Source organism: Tiliqua scincoides, chromosome 3, assembly GCF_035046505.1.
Source record: "Tiliqua scincoides isolate rTilSci1 chromosome 3, rTilSci1.hap2, whole genome shotgun sequence".
Lineage (NCBI taxonomy): Eukaryota > Metazoa > Chordata > Lepidosauria > Squamata > Scincidae > Tiliqua > Tiliqua scincoides.
The window spans coordinates 33,778,998-33,800,921 of NC_089823.1; the positions used below are offsets into that span (position 1 = coordinate 33,778,998).

Sequence of the window (21,924 nt, forward strand, 5' to 3'; positions counted from 1 at the left end):
ATCTTCCATAAGTTTTAATATGATCCCTAGTTGTCTCAGTGTAAATACAAGGATTGGCATATTTCCAAATATGAAGTATGCAGAAGATTTCTCCCTATGAGACAAAAAAAGAAAGTCTTCTTTCAACAGATTCTAAAAATGCCCTTTCCTGAATATGCAGCCAGTTCCTTCAAAGGTCTCTTTGTTTGTTTTCAGGAAGAAACCCAAGACAGCTGAAAAACAGAAGGAGTCTGAGGAGAATGAGATTACGCAGACGTGTGCATACAGCTCCAAGTCGGGCCTTCCCTGCCTGAACTTTGAAACTGTCCCATCTTTGAGCCCAGCTCTCATCAATTCATCACATTCATCGGCAAACATACACGCGCACACAGGGTCACCTGACTGTGAGTACAGTCATGCAATTATGGGATATCTGGGTGTGTGTACTGAAACATGTTCTTTCGATGGACAGTCTTCCAGTGTCATCCCATACTGTCATCAAGGAGATCACTTGTTTGCCCCATTACTAGATAAGATTATTGACATTTATTTCAGAGCATATGAATACTTCATAAAGACGGACCCTAAGTTTCAAGGAGGAATTTTTCATGCATTCCTTCTCATATCATATTCATATCCAGTATTAGTAATTTCTTTGTATAGTTCATCTCATTAACAGAAATGCACAAAACAACTCCACAAATTAATTAGTTATTTGTTCAAAGAGCATGTCATTTCTTTATAATTTTCAGTTCAAAACAGCTAACAGGGTTTTTGTAGCCAGAGGAATTGCAACAATCTTGGTTATAAGAACATAAGAACAGCCCCATGGTTATAAGAACATAAGAACAGCCATAGTCCCATCTAGTCCAGCTTCCATAAATTGAATAAAGTCAGAGGAGTAATCCGATGACCAGAAAGGCGGTATATAAATACCTTGTTGTTGTTGTTATCATTTTTATCATTTTTATTATATACATTAAACCAGAAACTGATTGGCTTAGAAAGAAACTTAAGTTGCTGCATGTATCTCTTAAACTTCACAAACTTCTTTGGGTCCCGAAGAAGTCCCAAACCCACTTCTATTTTTAAGCAAGATCAGACATCTCTCCTTACAGCCATGTACAGTAAATGTGATAGCGTACTGTAATAAATATGCCCATTAGAACCCCAGTGATTATTTTTCTTCACTGATTGAGGCCAGGCACTCATCCATATCAATACCACAGAAGCCACTCTGCTTCTTTGAACGCAACACCCATCATAACCTCTTCTGAACACTCCAAAATAACCCCTCTATTTTGGTGCAGACAAGATACTAATCTGATATTCAGTTCAAACCTCAAAATTCATTCAAAACCTCAAACCTCACCAGACATTTACCTGAACCACAAAAATTGCCTCCCATCTTTTGCTCATGGCCACCCGGGCCACACAGATTGCCTCATTCCTTTTGGCAAGGCCAGATGCCCATCTGAACTCCATCCTAACACCTGATGTTTCATCAAGGGCATATATTGATCTTTCATTGTAAGTTTGGGGTCTTCAGGTAGATCTGTTGTGGTCTCTCATATAGGAAATGAACAATGAAAGATCAGTAAATTTGTATTCACAAGTAAGTATTTCCAAACATTGGCTCAAAATCAAAATTTGCAATTACAGTGGACACCTGATTTATAATGGTAATCTGTTCTATAATCACCATTGTATTGTGCAATTATTGTAATGTGAACCCAGTAAATTTTTTTTTGTCAATCATTCCAAAACCTTAGAAATTGAAGTTCCTGCCGCAGAAGCTATTTACCTCTCTAAAAGGTGATTTATAAGGTGCTTATTGCACTCTTTAGGAGCCACAGTTATCATTTTACCCAGTGTTGTAAATATAAAGCACAATACATACAGCCACAATGTTAAAATTGCTGGTATTGGCTGAGATGTTACGCAACACTTGCATTTGCATAACTACTTGGCTTATCTATCATGCACAAAGTCCTGTTGGTGGCAGTTGTGAGCACATTGTATAAATAAACCTTGTATTACTACAGACAGTCCATCATAAAGTTATTTGATTGTAAAGTGAATTCATTGTAAAGTGGGGGGTCCACTGTATGTATCTTGTTTCCTACAGATTTTTTTAGCTACATGTTGTGAGTTAACATCATGCATAATGGTAGCAATAATAATGGTTTTCACCTTAGTAAAATCTGTGTTGTCCAAGTAATAAACAGTCTATGGGTGCAATCCTAACCCACTTTCCAGCACCGACATAAGGGCAGTGCAACTCCAAGGTAAGGGAACAAACATTCCCTTACTTTGAGGAGGCCTTCATGAGTGCCACCCAACTGCAGGATGCAGCACATGTCCCATTGGCACCACTATGCCAGTGCTGGAAAGTTAGTTAGGATTTGGGCCTATGTTAAAAGGGAAAACACTATTTAGGCATGCTTCCATATCCACGGGGATTCTGTTCCAGAACGCCCTGCCATTACCTGAAACTGCGGATATGGATTAATGCCTGCCCCCACCCTCCAGAGGAAAGAGGAGCAAAGCTCCACAGATAACTGAATCCGCAGGCATGTGGCCCCCTCTGTGTTGTTGTTTCACTGTATGGGACGACCCTTTCAACTATACACTCTCCTCCACAATACAGTCCTTCTAAAGGTTCCTTCCCTTGGCTTCACCACCATGGAGAAACTACAGGCAGGTCCACATATCCACAGATCTGGTATCTACAGATTTAGTTATCCATGGGATTGTGGAGACACCCATTACATTACCTTTGTTTTATTGTAGAAGCGCTTGCAGCACGGGTGCTTCTTGTTTAACAGTCTTACTTAACTGAAGAACCAAACGTAAAGGGCGACTAACAGGAAGCAGAAGTTCCTGTTTCCCATTAGTATCTCTGTAGCGTGCAGGCTAGTTGTTTCCACATTTGGCTGTTAAACAAGAAACACCCACGCTGCAAGTGCTTCTACAATAAAACAAAGGTAATGTAATGGGCACGCAGGGTCCACTATCCATACAGGTGTCCTTCATATATGCTGTTCCCTGTCTACGGAGGGGAGTTGGAACGGAACCCTTGCAGATACAGATTATTTGTCAGTGTGCCATGAGATGAAAAAGGTTGAAAATGGTTGTTTCCTGATGAAGACAGGGGCATTCCTCACAGTTGAGATTGTCCCTTGTAGCTCGCTATAGGCAGGCCAGCCCCAAAGAGGGGGTGTGGCGCTCCCAGCACTTGGGAACCAGACCCAGTTTGTTCCCTGCATTGCTGCAGTCAGGTGACCCTGTTTGGAGCTCCCACCTTCCAGCACTCTTTCCTCTCTTCTTCCCCCCCCCCCCCACTTGGGCTGTGGGGTGGCTGGGCTTCCCAGTGGCTAGCAGGCATAAGAACATAAGAACATAAGAACAGCCCCACTGGATCAGGCCATAGGCCCATCTAGTCCAGCTTCCTGTATCTCACAGCGGCCCACCAAATGCCCCAAGAGAGGCAGCCTCTCTAACACATGCGACTGCTGCCTGCCATTTTCTGCTTTACCCTGGGACTGCTGTGAGAACACGGTTGGTATGTGGCCGCCCCAGCGCACAAGCAATCGCCCCATTTGTGGCGCCTGGTTCACACCTCGAGGAAGTGGCAGCAGGCAGGGAGTGTCTTTTCCTTCACACTCCAGCCATCCTGTCGCTATTGCATTGGTCAGAACTGGCCAGACAGACCCCTTACAAATTGGGAGTGCCCAAGTCTGTCCTACATTCCCCAGCTTCATTGTTGGATGCTGGCACCATTTTAACTGCCTGTGAGGTGCTTGCCTTCCATTTTTCAGCCAGAACTGTGAATGGTAAAGGGGAGGGATGCCATTTTAGCCCTCTAGTTTTCTTGGCCTTAGGATGGTAAATTCTTTCTTTCCTGCCAAAACTGCTACTGGTTTTCTGTAGGGGAGGGAGCGGAAACTGTAAGGGGGGGAAGTGTTTCTTAAAAAAAATAATCAAAAAAATTAATTAAAAATTTGCTAATTTTTTGTTAATCGTTTGTTCCCTCTTAGATATTCCTTAGAGGGATCATGTCTTAAGATGTCAGTTCTGAATCTAGCCTCCCTCACTCAATCATCTATCATGCATGAGTAATATTCTCATGAGGTGCACTGGAGCATTGTGCATCAGCTTCCAAACACTCTTCAAGAGCAGCCCTACTTAAAATGCATCACAGTAATCAAGTTCTGAATCCTTCACCAAAATCTTATTTGATGTCAGTTTAATTTTTTTTAATTTCAGTAATTCAGTTACTACCTGTCAAGCACTGGTCCTGAGGCATGAGTTCTGGTTTGCTAGACTGGGGTTTCAAACATAAGCTCCAGGGGCCGAAAGCAGCCACCAGAAGCTCTTTATTTGACCTTCAGACTGCTCTCAGCTGCTGAACTATGTTGAGGTGTCACTGCTGATTACACAGGCCAACCCACATTTTGCTTCCTTAAACATTAACACCAATTCCTGTGTATATTTGGGGTGCCAATTCCAAAAATGGTATCTGTTTTGCCCTATCATGTCTAGTTTTGAAGACACAGCATAGCCTCTTTGATGAATGGTTCAAGCAGCTTCCTCATGAGGAAGCCTACACCATGGCTTCCTCATGGGGAAGCTGCTTGAACCATTCACTAATGAGGCTATACTATATCTCCAAAACCAGACATGATAGGGCAAAATGGATATCATTTTTGGAATCGGCACCCCAAATTCATATCAAACCACCATAAAGTTTGGGAAAAACTTTTCTGACCCTCAATTTTGTAGGCCTGTGTAATTGGGTTCTCTCATATCTTGAAAATTTGATCCAGATTTGTATATTTTCTGTTCTGTCATTTGTAGTAATGAGTTCCCAAGTTTTAAAAGTGCTTATTTCTGGTCATGACCTGCTTAGTGACATCACTTCCTGCTTTATGATATCACTTCTGGCCCTCAGGAGGCATCATAAATGCTATTTAGCCCACCATATGAAACAAATTTGACACCCTTGTACTAGATAACGTACCTGTAGCTACAAAAAGATAAAATAAAATTACTAAAATAATATTCACTGGGCATAGTTGTAATCCTAGAGCCATTTTCAGACTGCATATCAGTTTGTATGGATTATCCAAGATTGGTAGTACCCCCACCCACCCACCTACCTAGCTGTTTCGGGAACATTTTATTTTGCTATGTGTAGAGATGTTAGACCTTGGTCTGGCTTTGTGTTTGAATTGAACATAAGAACCTAAGAGCCCTGCTGGATCAGGCCATAGGCCCATCTAGTCCAGCTTACTGTATCTCACAGTGGCCCACCAAATGTCCCAGGGAGCAAACAAGACACCTGCCTAAGCATTAAAAGTAGCCACTTCATTGGCTATTTTATTATTGAAATCACTTTAGGTACAATTTATCCTTTATTCATTATTACATTTTTAGGAAACAGCGGCCAGACAGAAGATCATTTCATGTTTTTTTAAATCCATCTCTTAAGCAAAATTGAGTTGTAGTATTCTGTAATGTTCTCTAATAACACAAAATGTAGTAAATGAACAAATGTAGAACTACAGTCGGCTGCATCTTACATGCGAATTACTTGCACAAATCCAAGTATATGCCTTCAGACACCCCCTCCCCAGAAAAAAATAAAAGAGAAAAACAATAGTTTTGGAGGTGCAGGCAATTCTGCTCACCATTCCACTTCCTCTATTTATCCCCCAGAGTGGAGAAGGGAGTGAAGCAGGAAAATGAAGCTGCCGTTTCTTTTTGTGTCTCTTGTACTGTGCTTTTATTTCTTAAAGAGACAGTAAATATTTGTTGACTTTAAGGGAGTTTGACTATGCATGATTTTGGCATTAAGTGCTGACCTCAGAACATAACCCTTGCATAAGACTCAGGTGAATTGTATAACCTCTATTTTCTAAAACACAAATACAAAATACAAATGCAATCTGTTCAGAAAAAACTAGAGTTCATAAGATGGTGGGACTTGATGGTGTATTTGTTTCCAGTACAAATGGGGCAGTATGAAAGCAGCTCAGTGCAATATACAGAGTGTGTGCTCCCTGGGGCATTTGGTGGGCCACTGTGAGATACAGGAAGCTGGACTAGATGGGCCCTTGGCCTGATCCAGCGGGGCTGTTCTTATGTTCTTAGAGACTGAGGGAGCCGTTATCAGAATGAATATCTACTGTCACCTTTCAGGTGGCCAAGTTCATGCCAGCATTGCCTTTGCCGCACCTTCCCACACCCAGGTTACCCACTTGCTCCCATCACTGCCCGTTCCCCCTCCCCCATTCCAACGCAAACAGAGTATAGGATCATGCCGAAATTCTGTTGCTTGATGCATGTAGTGTACCAATCCCTAAGCACAAAGAAGAAAACACAATGATACTGGAACAAAAAGTATATAAAATCTGAACTTATAGTCTGGAGGTTGACAAGCAGGGACCAATCATTTGAAAATGATTCAAATGGCATTAGACCAAAAGTGTTGGCAATATATGGTAGAAAGCAAGTGTTCAAGTTGTATAGAACTCTTTCAAGTAATGAGTTCCATGGAGACTGAAATTCTGCAGTCTTTACCAACACATTTCTTCTAATAAAAAGTATCACCTGTGAAACATTTCTTTTCTTGAAATCAACAAAATAGCTATTCTTATACATTTTTAGGAATTCATCAGAAACTGAATTATTTTGGAACTCTACTTATTGATTTGTATAAGGTACATACTGTATGACTTTCAGGAATGCTGTGAAGACTTTACATCAGCATGCTGCTTTTATCCAAGAGTGTGGTATTCTAACAGTGCATTGTGAAATACAATTATCTCTTTGTTCTGAGATTTTGTATATGCGCTCCAACAGGGACCTAATTATTGATGCGTACTGAGACAGGTTTTCAGTCGATGTTGTAAATCTTTCAAGAAACGATTTATAAAGTAAAGAAATATGAAGTCCAGTATCAAAATCCACATTTTGAAAGAACTAGACTGGTTGGAAATATGAAGAGAGAGAATAATATCAATATAGAAAAGTAGTTTCACAAGTAATTTTACTTCTTAATCACTGAAAATATGAATGAGGCAATACAGTATTTTTTTAACATATTGGAAAGCATTTTTATAATTTTATCATTGAAATGTTAATATATACATGTATATTGTACTAGAGACAGGAAATGATATATGATAGGAACTTCTAGGAGAAACGTGATAATATTTTAAGACCACTCAAGTATAAGTGGGGCCTCTTTATCTGCAGATTTGGAGCCCACAGTTTTACCTCTTTGCAGGTCCTGAACTTGCAGATCTATCCTACATGCTGTCCTTTCGAAGGCCTGTTCAGAGGCCCTTCTGAGGGCCAGGAGGCCATGTGCACTCCCCAACCCTCAGGAGTGCCAGTTTTCATTCTTCCAGGAGGAAGAGCCTCCTTTCAGAAGAGCCTCCAAATACAACCAGAGTAGAGCTTCAGTTGTGATCGGAGGATAGGAGAATAGATAATCCACAGATTTGATTATCCACGAATTTCAATACCCATAGGGGGTCTAGGAATGAATCCCCCACTGATACCAAGGCACCACCTGTATGTGAATCTTTACACACCTGTGAAAAGTATTAAGGATCTTTCTGAGTAATACAAATACCTCCGATGAATCGTCAAAATCAGACCTGCTGCTATAATTAGGCTAGCTTTCTGTCTGGTGCCCCTGTCTAGTGCCCATGGTCCACATACATATTTGTAAAAACAGGATGTTACAGAAGCACCATAAGTTTTCTGCCAGTTAACCTGGAACTTGTTACACTTGGTGAAAATGGGAAGTGCCAAAATATATACTGTACCAGAGGTCCTGTTGCTGCTGTCACCCAGCCCCTTAAGGGGGCAGCAACAGGGCTTTCCTGGCTGGGGCATTGTGACACACCAGTTTGGGAACCCCTGTACTATACTATATACTATACTATTATAAATAATGTCTATAATAAAATATCTGTAAAAGAGATCACAAAATAGTGCATACATGAGGCAAGAGAGGTCTTACTCAACAGTAGTAATGTCATTAGCCAATAGCTACCTTTGAGCCCAATCCTATCCAACTTTTTAGCACCAGTGCAACCACAATGCAGCCCCTAGATAAGGGAACAAATGTTCCCATACCTTGAGGAGGCCTCTGTGACTGCCTCCCCACCACAGGATGCAATGCATTCCCGATTGGCATGGCTGCACCAGCTCTGGAAAATTGGATAGGATTGGGCCCTTTGACCCTACTGCAGCCATGCTCCATATGAGGTAGATACAATAACAGGAGTGGAAGGAGTATGGAGAACAAATTATATTTCATCAACAACTTGAAATTGCAGTTTGAGTGCTTCCAAAATAAGTTGTAAGACCATACCTTGAAGAATGATGTCTGGCCAAATGGCTAACAGTTGTGAAAAATAAATGGATCTCTTCCTTGAATATGCACATTGCATTCATTATGAGGGAAAAAAATTATAGTTAGATTACAGGAAAAAAACTTACATTAAAAAATTACACAATGCATTTAATTTAGCCCATTCTGCTAGCATTAGCAACTCCAGCTATCATCCATTTCTAATTATTTTTAAAGTTATCCCACAAATCCCTTCTCTACAGCATCTAAATTATAGACTAATTTGCACTTGCTAGTGACCATGCAAGTGTCTCAGGAGCACATTTAATCACTGAGTTTGGGGCTGGTAAGTGCTCAGTGGATGTCATTTCATTGAACAGATGATTCCATGCAGGGGCTAAACGTGTGACTATCATGATTTGTTCAATCACAGTAGTCCTTTACCAAGCTTGCAGCAAGTACATAAACTCAGTGAATGCGTGTATATGAAGATTCTGACTCATACAAAACTGTGCCTCCACTTGACACTTGCTCTATTATTTTATGTTTTCAGTGGTTACCTTGTTTTATTTTGTTTTTGTTGCTGAAGTCATTGCAAAGGCCCTTTGAGTGGAAAGCGGGGTTAAAGATAATCAAACTACAACTTAATAGATGCAAACAAATTACATCAGCCACAAGCTTAGCAGCCCTGAAAACTCCTGAGGTACTTGTGGGTGAGGGCTCATATCTATATTTTTGTTGTCATGCGCCCAGGCTGTTCTTGGAAAATTATCTCTCTCATTCCTTCTGACTCAGACATGGGTGTGTCAAGTTACAGAAGGACAGGAATAAGTAAACTCAGATTATCTCAACCTCTTAACTTCAGCTGCTTTTCAGATGCTAGCAGGTTCCTAGTTTAGTACAGCCAGGATGGGAGCAAATCTAAAGAAAGGTAGTTACAGCTGCATTGAATTTTGGAGCTGAAGATAAGGTTCTGCATCTTTGTCAAGACTGCTTCCCTAGCCTACTGAGGGAAATCAAACAACGTAAAAAGCAAACCCACTATGAGAGAAACATATGGTGTTGCTTTTTTGTTTTCTTTGTTTGACCTAAGACGGCTGTCATAGTTGCATATTGGCAGGAGTTCAACAGGTATAGATTTCTGCTAACATGATGTCAAGAGAGGAAAAGCTTTATCTGTTGAATTTCTGTCCACTGGACAACTATTTAAAGCATCCGAAAAAGACTAACAGTGGAGTTGAAACTTCTTCCCAGATCCAAATGTTTTAGAGTTCAATCAAACTACTTCTTGACAACTGTATTCAGGAGCTTTCTTTTCCTAAGAAAGGATGCCATCATGTGGACATTTTTTGTGTATTGTATATACAAAAGGCTGCTTTTAAAGTGGTGTGTGTTTTCCCTTCAATTTTTTATAATTCATCAATCTATTAACCAAATGAAATAAATAGCACTTTTGTTCTATGCATGATATATTGTAAGGATATTTGATGAAGGAACTTCTCTTTTTGTATTAGGATAAATAGTTTATTATTTGGAAAACTATTTTAGATGCTTGCCTGAATCAAGAGATGTTATATTGATTGTTAACAACAGTACAGTAAGTACTGAAATCCTTTCATAAGGAGTTCTGATTAAAATCCTGTTGAAGATTTACAGTTAATCTTCTGTAATTTACATAATGTTTACTTACAGCTGAGCTGTAGCATTTTTAATAATATAAAATATAAATTGTTTGAATTCTTCAGTTGGTTATTAGTTGATGTAAAATCTCATACAATTTGTTTTTGTTGGGTTTTTTTGTTTTGTTTTTTTAAATAAGGGTCAAAGGGCCCAATCCTATCCAATTTTCCAGTGCTGGTGAAGCCACAATGCCGCTTTGAGGAAAGAGAACAAATGTTCCCTTACCTAGAGGATGCCTCCACAATTGCCCCCACATTGCAGAATGCAGCACATGTCCCGCTGGCAGGGCTGCACCGACACTGGAAAATTGGGTAGGATTGGGCCCTTAGTTGTCTACTTCTCCCTGGCAGCACAATAACGTTCACTTAACTCTTCTACAAAAAGTATGAATTGTTTCTCTGGGTAGATTCAGACAACCAGGAAGCTCTATTTTGTAAAGTACTCTCATTATTAAGGGACGAACACATAAAGTCAGTTCTCTTTATACGTGAATTTGCTATCTGCGAATTGGCTTATCTGAGGGGGCAGAATTGCCAACTAAGTCTCATTATCTGTGACTCTGTTCTCATTATCTGCAAATCCAGCCAATTATACTCTTTGTTTTTAGGAAAGTTGTCTGAAATGGGTCAATTTTTTGCATTAAACAGGCATTGGTATTAAACGGGCTGATGATGAGAGGGCTCTTGAAGGCTACTTGAGAACTACTCTGGGGCTAAGCCAAGACCAGTGAAGGAACCAAGAGACAGGTGGAGGAAGAGGATGGGTGAAGCAAACCCCTCCCCATTGCTGAACTCTGGCAGCCCAATCCTAAACTGCGTGGCGCATAAGGCTGCAACGGTGCAAAAAATGTCTTCCGCTGCATCCTGCACGCTTTGCAGGCATCCCCGGCGGCTCCTCAGGAAAAGGGAACTTACATCCCCCTCCTCCGGATAAGCTGAGTACCCCATAATGGGGCTACTTGATTCCACGCTGGCATAGAATTTTGATATTCCGTGTCATGCCAGCTGCCCAACACAGAGGCTCAGGATCTGGTGGAGCAAAGCTCCACTGGTCCTGCGCTGCTCCCTTCCCTGGCATACCTCCTCCCCACCCTCCTCACAACCAGGAATGCCTCCTCCCTGCCTCTGCCCATACCCCCACCTACGTCTTTGCTGCCCCCATGAGAGCTGAGCAGTGGAGCACTGGCGTTCCACTGGGCTAGCTCTGGCGCTGGAGCAGCGCTGAGGAGCCGCAAACATGCTTTACAGCATGTTTGTTACAGTACACACCAGCGTGTACTGTTTAGGATTGGGCCCTGAATCATTTTCTGCAGGTCAAAACCTGTCTGAAATTAGGTACACCACAAACATATCAAAAACCTACATGCTTCCTCCTCAGAATGGGGCTATAGCTCAGCGGTAGAGCATATGCTTTGCAAGTGGAAGGTCCCAGATTCATTTCCCACCGTCTCCAGGAAGGGCATAGAAAAATTCTTGTCTGAAACTCTGCCAAACCACTGCCAACCGTTGTTGACTATACTGAACTAGACAGACCAGTGGTTTGGCTCAGTATAAGTCAAGGCACCTTTTTCTGCTCTCATGTATAAACTGTGCAGCCACAAGTAACAATGTGAAAATATTCATGGTGGTTTGAGGAGCACTGTGCTAATATTTCTTCTCTTTGCATGACTTTGCCCATCTTTCTGGCATCTATCTTGGTGCAGACCCAGGCAAGATCAGTGCAAGGTTCTGTGGCAGATCATGTGGATCAGCAATCAGGAACAGCTCACTGACTACAACTGGGCTTGAGGTGACTGCCTCAGCCAGTGGATGTGTGCAGGGTAGTGCCTCCCAGCCACCCACTCTCAACTACCTGCTTCATCTCAACCTCAACCTGCGGCCTGTTGGCAGTGGGTTATATTTACCTTCCCTTTCCCCAGACGTGTCAGTGCAGTAATGTATGTAGTCACTTGTGTTGTGCTCCATGATTTAATATAGCCCAAGATGAGTTTCCCTCTTTGAAAGAAAATATCTGGTTTGAGTCTTGGTTTCAAAAGAATAAGAGCCGAAAAAGAATTTGAACTACAGTCTTGAACTTCTTTTTTCTATCAGTATGTGTTTGGAATCACTAAAAGAAGTTTTCAGGCTTGTATGAAAACGCAAGACTCACTTTGCCACATAAAATTGTTTCATGTTAATACAATTTTAATTGTCGGTGCTACCATAAAGCTGGAACTGTGCTGAGCTGACAGTAAGCTCACAGTGAGATCTGTTAAATGTGACATAAAGAACAATGTGGATGGAGGGAAAGAAAGAGAATAAATTCTCTGATGTCAGTTTGAGTCCCTTGGTTCAGTATTCTTGGCTTCAGTCTAAGAGTTGCAGTGGTTGGATGGGAGTGGGGGAGAGTTATTGGCCTTTTCATTTCTCCATCATATTTTAAAATGAGGTAATCATAACTGACATATAATGTAATATGATAAATATACTTCTGTTATGTTAAAGGTTAATGGGCTAGATTTGAGCTGTTTTGCTCAATTATCATTATTAAATCATTAAACATTTATGTTATGAGGATGCCTAGAGTGACTTCAAACTTGGTGCTGTAATCGTTTGCCATGAATGATAAACATGCACCCTCATATAGCTGTGTACATGTCTGATTGGGCTACATACTTGCCAAGTATGTCCATGGATATCTGAAGATACATGTCTATCATTCACACATCACACCCTTGCTGTAGAAAATACCAGTGAAACATTAATGCACACGCTGTAAACATGATTGCAGCATAAAGTTTGGAGCTGCTTCTAGTTGCAATATGGATAAAACAATGTTACTCTGGTATTGTATTCAGGCAGGATAGATTAAGTGTGTGTGCTCTATCCCCTTAAGTACATTCCAGATTCTCACCTCTCTCTTGGAAAGGCTCTGGTGCAGGGCTACGATTTATTAGAGTTCTGCAAGGGAGCTGTATATAACCCTGTTTTAAAAAAAATTATTGATGTTACCACCACTTGTATGTTACCTGAATGAGTAATCAAGGTTCAACAACCAACATAACCCTGATCTTAAGGAAATGTGTTTATCTGATAGCATACCATTGGGCTTTGTTGTTGAATGTACAGCAGCATCCTGCGTGAGGCAGTTGGATAATTATATTTACATGTGCAGTGTGTTTGGTGCAGTCTTGTTAGAATATGATTACCAATTACATACATAAAGGTTTATATAAGGAGGTGGTTCTCTGATGGTTTAGCTCTTTTAGAATGGTGCATAAATGAATCATTCCCACCCACCCCAACATATAATTTGTGTGCCATAAAACAACTTGCCATAACATCATTGCATTTCACCTCACTTAGGTTACTGCTTTTTAACTGCCAGGACCCGTAGGTTTGGATTAGAACTGTTTTTAAAAAATAAATCCTATGATTGGCCATAGTAATCTTCAACACAGTGCAGACATGAGCAAGAACTGTAACAGAATACAATACTTTCTTGTATTGAATACTTTCTTATTAAAAGTATTGAATACTTATTGAATACTTTCAATACAATACTATACTATACTTTCTTTACTTGTTAATGGCATGCAGATGCCCTTGGATACAAGGATAGTTCGCTATGGAAATTAGTTCAGCTCAACTTTGAGAAACCAATTTACTATCTACTAGTGTTCCATCTTAACAGGCTTGTGGATCTACAGCCTGAGTCACCTTTGTAAATAATAATTACTAGCTTTACATGTGCACTCAAACACTACAATTAACAGTTCCACCATTCAGAATTCTGTACCTGACTCTTCTTTTAGAGTAGTCGTGTAACATAAAAGATCTGCCATATTCTGATGTTTCTTTCTGAAACAGTACATGCATATTCCTGACTCTTTATTAGTAAGTTTTAAAGGGAGAACAAAACACCTTCCAAACCCTCACAAGCAGAATGAAATCCCCTTGTCCCACCACAATTCTGAAAGTATGCACATCTGTACAATCTGTTATGTTCCTCCACCCGTCCCTCTCATGGGCTATATGCCCATTCATTGCCTGCCTGGTTAAGAATAGCCTTTGCATTTTCACACCCTTTCATTCCTGTGTCTTTTCAGAATACACCTTCAATCAGGACCTGCTCTCACAAAAAGGAGCAAACCCTCCTACAGTAGTTTCTCATGCAGAGTCCATTGGGATTTCTATGTTGATATTCACTGGGCAAAAGCGGATTGCTTAACAAAGGACACTTCAATTCCACAGAAACATTTCCCACTGTATTAACTTAAAAGAGAGTGGCAGGTCTGGGAACAGAATGAAACATAAGTCTTTTCTCTTGCTCACTCTCTGTTCTGGATTTGCAGTGCAGTGACAATTAGGTGAGTGAGGGAATGAATATGAATGCGTATATTTATAAACTAAAGCTTATTTTTCTTACATTTACTGTAAGAAAAGTAATTTACTATTCTTTACTGTGGTTTGTATGTAAAGAAGATTGTTTATGGATTTTCACACAAGTCACTGATGCTTTGTTATCTTTGAGTTTATTTATTAAGTATTTTAATTCAGTCTATCTCTTAATTCTGAAACTAGTAATGATGAAGTGTTTGATTTAGCATATATGAAACCTAAGGGACAATGTGAATTCTAGAGGAATAGAAGGCCTTTCACTGCTTGAACTACTGAAACTTAATTCTTGTGTTAATTTTTGACAAAGTGACGTTTACATGTCATTTTCAGTTGGCAAGCATTTCTTCTGTTTGTACAGATCTCTAGGGAGATCTGGGATTTCTATACTGGATTGAGTACATTTCCCTTGTACTGGAAAATGAAAAAATTAGAATGCTTGAGGATATGGTAAATATCAGATCTTACCAGGTGAGGGCATAGTCAAAAATAATAGCAACCATTCTGAATAAAAGTTGCCTCTTGCTGGTTTTTGCCATATCAAAAATGACTATAAGATCCAATAGGCTGCTCATTCCAGAAGCTGCAATCATTGTCTTCTCCAACAGTTGTCTTGCTTTTCCTCACTAGTCACTATCCTGTACTTCAGAGTACAGTCATCCTGATGATCATGCACTCTTGGTCACTCAGGGTACTAATTACACACACACAAATCTGTGTATCAGAGCCCTGGTGCCTTTTCTTTAGTTAAGGAAGGCAGCTTCTGAGGGAGAATTTGATATTGGAGAAGTAATGGGAGGAGCGAGTACTTAACCTTGCCCTTTCAATCATGCATTTGAAACCCTATGGGGAGGGAACCACTTAGAGAAGCAGTTTGAAGTGGGAAAATTGTGGACAGTGAAAGGTTTAAGCGCCTGCTTATGCACCATTTCTCCACTCTCAGTTGCTCCTCAGTTGGCATTTGTCTGCCAAATGGCTGTGTGTATTTTTGTGTTACATGTAGCTAGCTTTTTATAAGCCCATAACCCAGCTGCTATGACTCACATATCTACCAATCCTCTATCAACGATTTTGAATATATCCAATGACTAGAATTCATTTTACAGATAACTTGCTTATTATCATTTATTCTCTATATAGCGCCATTAATGCACATGGCACTTCATACATGAGGAGAAAACAGTTCCCACTTCAGTGAACTGTTACTTTTGACTCACTGTCTAAAAAATAGACCTAAAGGAAGTAGAAGAGGGTGAGGAAAGTGGTACCAGGATAAATGGGGAAGGATAAGCAATTTCATGTACACATTGTTAATACACTTGCTCAGTGACACAGGTGAACACACGTCTATATAGACCAAAACATGTATGTTCTAACAGCCTCTGACTCAGATGTTATTTACTTATTGGTATTTAACATATTTTATCCTGCCTTTCCCTTTTACAATAAAAATCCCAAGGTGGCTAACTCCACTATAAAATACAATGCTTTATTGGATATATAAATATAATCCATAAAATACAATAAAATAAATCAACTTAAAATTGCAAGCAAAAATCAATAATCAAAACAGAGAAATGACAGTATGTAAAAAAACATCTTGACTCTCCCACCAGAAGGCCAACAGGGGGGTTCAGTTCTTAATTCAATATGGAGGGAGTTCCATAGCTGTAGCACCACTGTAGGGAAGGCCTTTCTCTTGTTGCCACCAGCGGAACCTCTGATAATGCTAGCACATGCAGGAAGCCCCTTCAGATGATGTTTATTGGTTCTGGGGGACTTTAAGGCCCCCTGGACTTGGAGTGGTCAGGATTTCATGGCTGCTCTAGCAACCATAGGCCTGACACAAGTTATTTCTGCCCCAACACATGTGGCAGGACACACATTGGACTTAGTGCTTACTGATGAGTAGGTAAATGGTGATCTGGGTGATAGGAAGACTAAGATCACTGTTTTGTCCTACCTTTTGCACGGGGTTGCCACAGCATCCTGAGCATGCCAGGCAGCTCCTTGGAGGAAGGGGACTTATATAAAATAAAATCCTACAGGTGATCTAGGAGGGAGTTCTGAGCCAGGATGCTGTAGTGGTTCAAGAATTACACTGGAGGATCTAGGTTCAATCCCTGCTCAGCCATGAAGCTTCCTGAATGACCTTGAGCCAGTCAAGATCTCTCAGCCTAACCTACCTCACAGGGTTGTTGTGAGAACAAAAGGTGGAAGCAACCATGTACCACATGAATGAAAGGCAGTAAAGGAGAAGAAGTGAAATCATTTGAGGAAGAAGGAAAACTTCTGGTGGCTGAGGATTGTGAAGTCAAAGAAATGAAAGTTACAGGAAGGATATTAGAGCTGAGAGATAAGAGGGGGCAAGACCTCCTTTGTATGTAGCTTTGAATATAGGCACAAGGATCCAGGAATGAACCAGAAGTGTACCAGAAATGAGAAGTGTAGAAATCTAAGGACTGGTACTAGAAAGAATTTTAAATACCCTTGAACGCAGCCATTTTCAACCACTGTGCCATGGCACACTGATGTGCCATGAATGGTCTGCAAGTGTGCATTGGAGTTTGAAGGAGGGTCACTTATTAATAGGACCGCTGGGAGATGTGAGCCCCCCACTAACAGCGCAGTGTACCTTGTCAATTGTCAAAAGACTGATGGTGTGCCCTGACAATTTTAGTACCTTGTCAGTGTGCCATGAGGTTGACAAAGTTGAAAATCATTTCTTTAACTAATACAGAACAGACTTTCCTTTCACAATTTATATGCTCATTGCCGGTTAGCGTTGAAGGTATGTTCAGAAAAGGAATATGAGTAAAGATGCAAAGCCAGTTGTAAATAAGGGTTTGTAGTTTCAGGTTTCAGTTTCAATTGATAATAACAACAAACCCGTAATTAATGTCTAAAGCTGCCCTCCCCCCCCCCCCGGAAGTACTGCAGAGATGATGCTCTCTTAGGCCAGTATTAAAATTAGTTTGAGTACTGTTGGCTAGTAAATATTTCAATTTGTGTGTACACAACTAAATATAGTTTTTTTTCTCTATAAACAATCAACATGCAGCTACTAAATTCTAATTTTTTCTTCTCTTTTGCCTTTCATTATTGCAGGTAACATTAGTTGCAAGGGGATGACAGAGCGCATTCACAGCATCAATCTCCACAACTTCAGCAATTCTGTGCTCGAGACCCTCAACGAGCAACGCAACCGTGGCCACTTTTGTGATGTGACGGTCCGCATTCACGGGAGCATGCTGCGCGCCCACCGTTGTGTGTTGGCGGCTGGCAGCCCCTTCTTCCAGGACAAGCTGTTACTGGGCTACAGTGACATTGAAATTCCCTCTGTGGTATCAGTCCAGTCAGTGCAAAAGCTCATTGACTTCATGTACAGTGGAGTGTTGCGGGTCTCACAATCAGAGGCCTTGCAGATCCTCACAGCAGCAAGCATCCTGCAGATCAAGACTGTGATTGATGAGTGTACACGGATTGTCTCACAGAATGTGAGTGACATCTATCCAGTGATCCAGGATTCTGCTCAGGAGACACCCCGAGGAACTCCTGAATCAGCCACTTCAGGACAAAGTAGTGACACAGAATCTGGCTATCTTCAGAGCCACTCACAACACAGCGTGGACAGGATCTACTCAGCTCTATATGCCTGTTCTATGCAGAATGGCAGTGGAGAGCGTTCTTTCTACAGCGGAGCAGTGGTCAGCCACCATGAAACAGCATTGGGACTTTCTAGAGACCATCACATGGAGGACCCAAGCTGGATTACACGAATCCATGAGCGCTCACAACAAATGGAGCGGTATCTCTCCACCACTCCAGAAACAACACACTGCCGGAAGCAACCACGTCCAGTTCGGATCCAGACCCTGATGGGCAATATTCACATCAAACAAGAAATGGATGATGACTATGACTACTATGGACAGCAAAGAGTACAAATTCTAGAACGCAACGAGTCTGAAGAATGCACTGAGGATACTGATCAAGCAGAAGGCACTGAGAGCGAGCCCAAAGGGGAAAGCTTTGACTCTGGAGTCAGTTCCTCTATTGGCACTGAACCTGATTCTGTTGAACAGCAATTTATGGCTAGTCTCAGCCGAGAAGGTCAACCAGAGCCTTCCCAAGCAGAACAAAGCGATGCTTCTGCTGAAGGCGCTCAGCAGCAGCACATAGTTGCCAACTCTTCCTCACCAGAGAGAGGCAATGACACTGAAAGGGACAGCACAGTGCTCACCATGAGCACCAGTACTGAAAAGGGGACCTTGCAGCCTTCTGTCACTACAACTGTTGCCCAACCATTGCCAAGTACCCAGCTCTACTTACACCAGACAGAAACCCTCACCAGCAATCTGAGAATGCCGCTGACCCTGACCAGCAACACACAAGTCATAGGCACAGCTGGCAATACCTACCTGCCTGCACTCTTTACTACACAGTCTGCCGGCAGTGGCCCTAAGCCTTTCCTCTTCAGTCTGCCCCAGTCCTTAGGCCAAAAGACACAGTTTGTGACAGTGTCCCAGCCTGGGCTGTCAACTTTTACCGCCCAACTGCCAGCCCCACAGCCCCTGGCTCCTTCTGCAGGCCACAGCACAGCAGGTGGGCAGGGTGAAAAAAAGCCTTACGAGTGTACCCTCTGCAACAAGACTTTCACCGCCAAACAGAATTACGTCAAGCACATGTTTGTACATACAGGTGAGTATGTGGCCCATTCACTTATGCATAAGGCTGTGAGCCCAGTAAGGACACATTTATGCCTATGCAGTTGGTTTGGAGAGGTTTTCTTCTATCATACTAATGTAGGCAAAATGTTACTCATTTAAATATTCAGACTAGTTGTTACTCTTATGACACTGAAAGCATTCATAGTAGAATAGATCATCTAGTTCAACATCTTGTCCCAAGATAGGAAAACAAAATTGTCTTGAAAATCTCTTAATACAGTACTTCCCAAATTCTTACAAGGGAGTTGGGAGCACTGTCAGTGTGTGCGGGGTATGGGAGAAGGCAGTAATGCAATCCCCAAGATCACACTGCTGCTTTTGTCCCTTCCTGCCACTTAAGGGATCAGTGCTACATGCTTCCCAGACTGGTGAGTTGCGACCCACCAGTTTGGGAACCATGTCTTAAAAATTAGGGTGTTTAAAAATACACCCATGCATTTTAAAACGATTGCTTCACATTCCTGAGCTTGTTAATAGTTGTTGTCCATCTTTTTTCTGAGATCCTTTTGTACACTCAAAGATTTCAGCATATTCAGTGGCATCTGATTGGCCATTGTGGGAAGCAGGATGGTGGGTTAAATGGGCTTTTTAATCTGATTCAAGTCTGCCTTCTCTCGTCCACCTCTTGAATTTATTAAGGCTATTTTAACTTTTTCTGTTCCACAGAGTATTTAAAATCTCTCCTAGTTTTGTATCATAAGTAAATTTCATATCTCTAAAACGCACTCCTTCATTCTAATCATTGATGAAGATATTGAATAGTAGCAGGTCCTTACCTGTGGAACTGCTAATTTTCTCTTTCTTGTCAACTATCAGTCCACTTACTAACTTTTGCTTGCAATTGTTAAACTAGCTATTTATTCCTTATATGGTAGCTTCTCCTAAGCAAATTTAACCAACTACTTTAGCATTCATTGTCCAAACTAAAATTTTTGGAGGGTGGAGTCCACTCAGTTATCCATCATCATCCAGTTTCAGCAGCTTAGCTGAAGGAAAATTGACCTCCCAGGCTGAAAAAACTGCCATTGTTTGCTGATTGCAAACAAAAATTCTCTTAGGTAGAGAAAAGATAAATGTTCCTAGATTTCATAGATAGTCCTCTTCCTTTAAAAAAAAACCAAAAAAACGCAAGCTATGTTCTGAGACTAAACCAATTTTTCATGAATTCTGGATGCTGTTGATTCTGAGACAAGGCCCAGCTATCTTCTTCAAGGTCCTTGGATTAACCCATTTTTGCCCGGCCCACAGGTGTACACCTTTGGTCTCTGTGAAACATATGCAACATTGGGCAGAAATGGCTTTAATATATTGTCAGTATATTTCTCTTCTTCAGAGTCTTCCTTTTGCTATTTATCTAGCTGTAAAAACATTCCCAATATTTCTCAAGAAGGCAAAGACAAGCAGACATGATCCACAATTTTGTATTTGAGTATTTAATCTGTCATTTTAAAGATTTAATTGATGAGGCTACAGAGAGAGAAGTGACCCTTCCACTTCCAAAGAAATGTGTCTCTGCAAATACACTTCAAACAATTTCTCCTTAACCTTTCAAGATAAAGGGTATATTCTATTAGAGTAGAAAGAAATAAGAAGAGGTATAGCAAGGTATAAAAAAAAATCTAAATTAGGAGACACTGCTGCACCCCCTCCTTAGCTGTCCCTTGTAAAGCTACTCTGTCATACCACCCACTATGGATGTGACTATAGCCAAGGATATCATCTTAATGCAATTCTCCCTTATGTCATACTATATAACTCAGCTTGCTATAATTCAGTGTCAGTCATTGGGTGTTACACAATATAGATATAGAACTTTTAGCCAAGTGCTAGCTTATCTGAGTTGGTGCTAAATTTTTTTTTCCCGGTTCTTTCCTTGTTTCTTTTCCTTATGCCAATATGCAGGAGAGAAACCCCACCAATGCAGCATTTGTTGGCGATCCTTCTCCCTAAAGGATTACCTAATCAAACACATGGTGACTCACACCGGTGTCAGAGCCTATCAATGCAGCATCTGTAACAAGCGTTTCACCCAGAAGAGCTCCCTAAATGTGCACATGCGACTCCACCGTGGGGAGAAATCCTATGAATGCTACATCTGCAAGAAAAAATTCTCACACAAGACCCTGCTTGAAAGACATGTGGCTCTGCACAGTGCCACTAATGGAACACCTAGCACAACAGGCACTGGTGCGAGGGCTCTGCCTGCTGGAGTGATGGCCTGCACAGAGGGAACCACGTACGTCTGCTCTGTCTGTCCAGCTAAGTTTGACCAAATTGAGCATTTCAATGACCACATGAGGATGCATGTTTCGGATGGATAAGTAAAACCTGTTCTCTGTTATGAACAACAACAACAAAACCCAACCAGAGAAACAACAACAACAAAAAGCTATGGCACTAGAATTTTAAGATTTTTTTGTTTTCATTTTTACTTTTTGTTTATTTCATTTCATTTTTGTACTACATGAAGAACTGTTTTTTGCCTGCTGGTACATTACATTTCTGGAAGCTGGGTGAATAGTAATTATCTCAGCCTTCCTTTGATGGTGGCCTTAAGGCCAGATAGTGCTTCAGGAGATCTACTGGCTGGATCTCTAGCTACTGGCCTCTAAATACAACCCTTCTTTACTACAAAAAAAAAACTTTAAAAAAATCTTTTTTTGTCACTTGTGAAGAGCACTACAAAAAAGAAACCAACAAAGGCAGAAATATATTATGAAATCTACAAGGCCTACTGTCGTAAGTACACCGCTTGCAGTGTTTCAATGGACAGATTCACAATTCTGAC

At 41.0% G+C, this 21,924-nt stretch overlaps 1 protein-coding gene across 1 annotated transcript; it reads left to right on the top strand.

The window, feature by feature from the left end:
* Nucleotides 1–214: 214 nt before the first annotated feature.
* ZBTB20 (zinc finger and BTB domain containing 20) lies at nucleotides 215–21,457 on the top strand. Its single transcript, XM_066621920.1, has 3 exons — nucleotides 215–383; nucleotides 17,515–19,107; nucleotides 21,039–21,457. The coding sequence occupies exons 2-3, from the start codon at nucleotides 17,535–17,537 to the stop codon at nucleotides 21,455–21,457; spliced, it is 1,992 nt and encodes a 663-aa protein (XP_066478017.1). The 5' UTR covers nucleotides 215–383; nucleotides 17,515–17,534.
* Nucleotides 21,458–21,924: the final 467 nt, after the last annotated feature.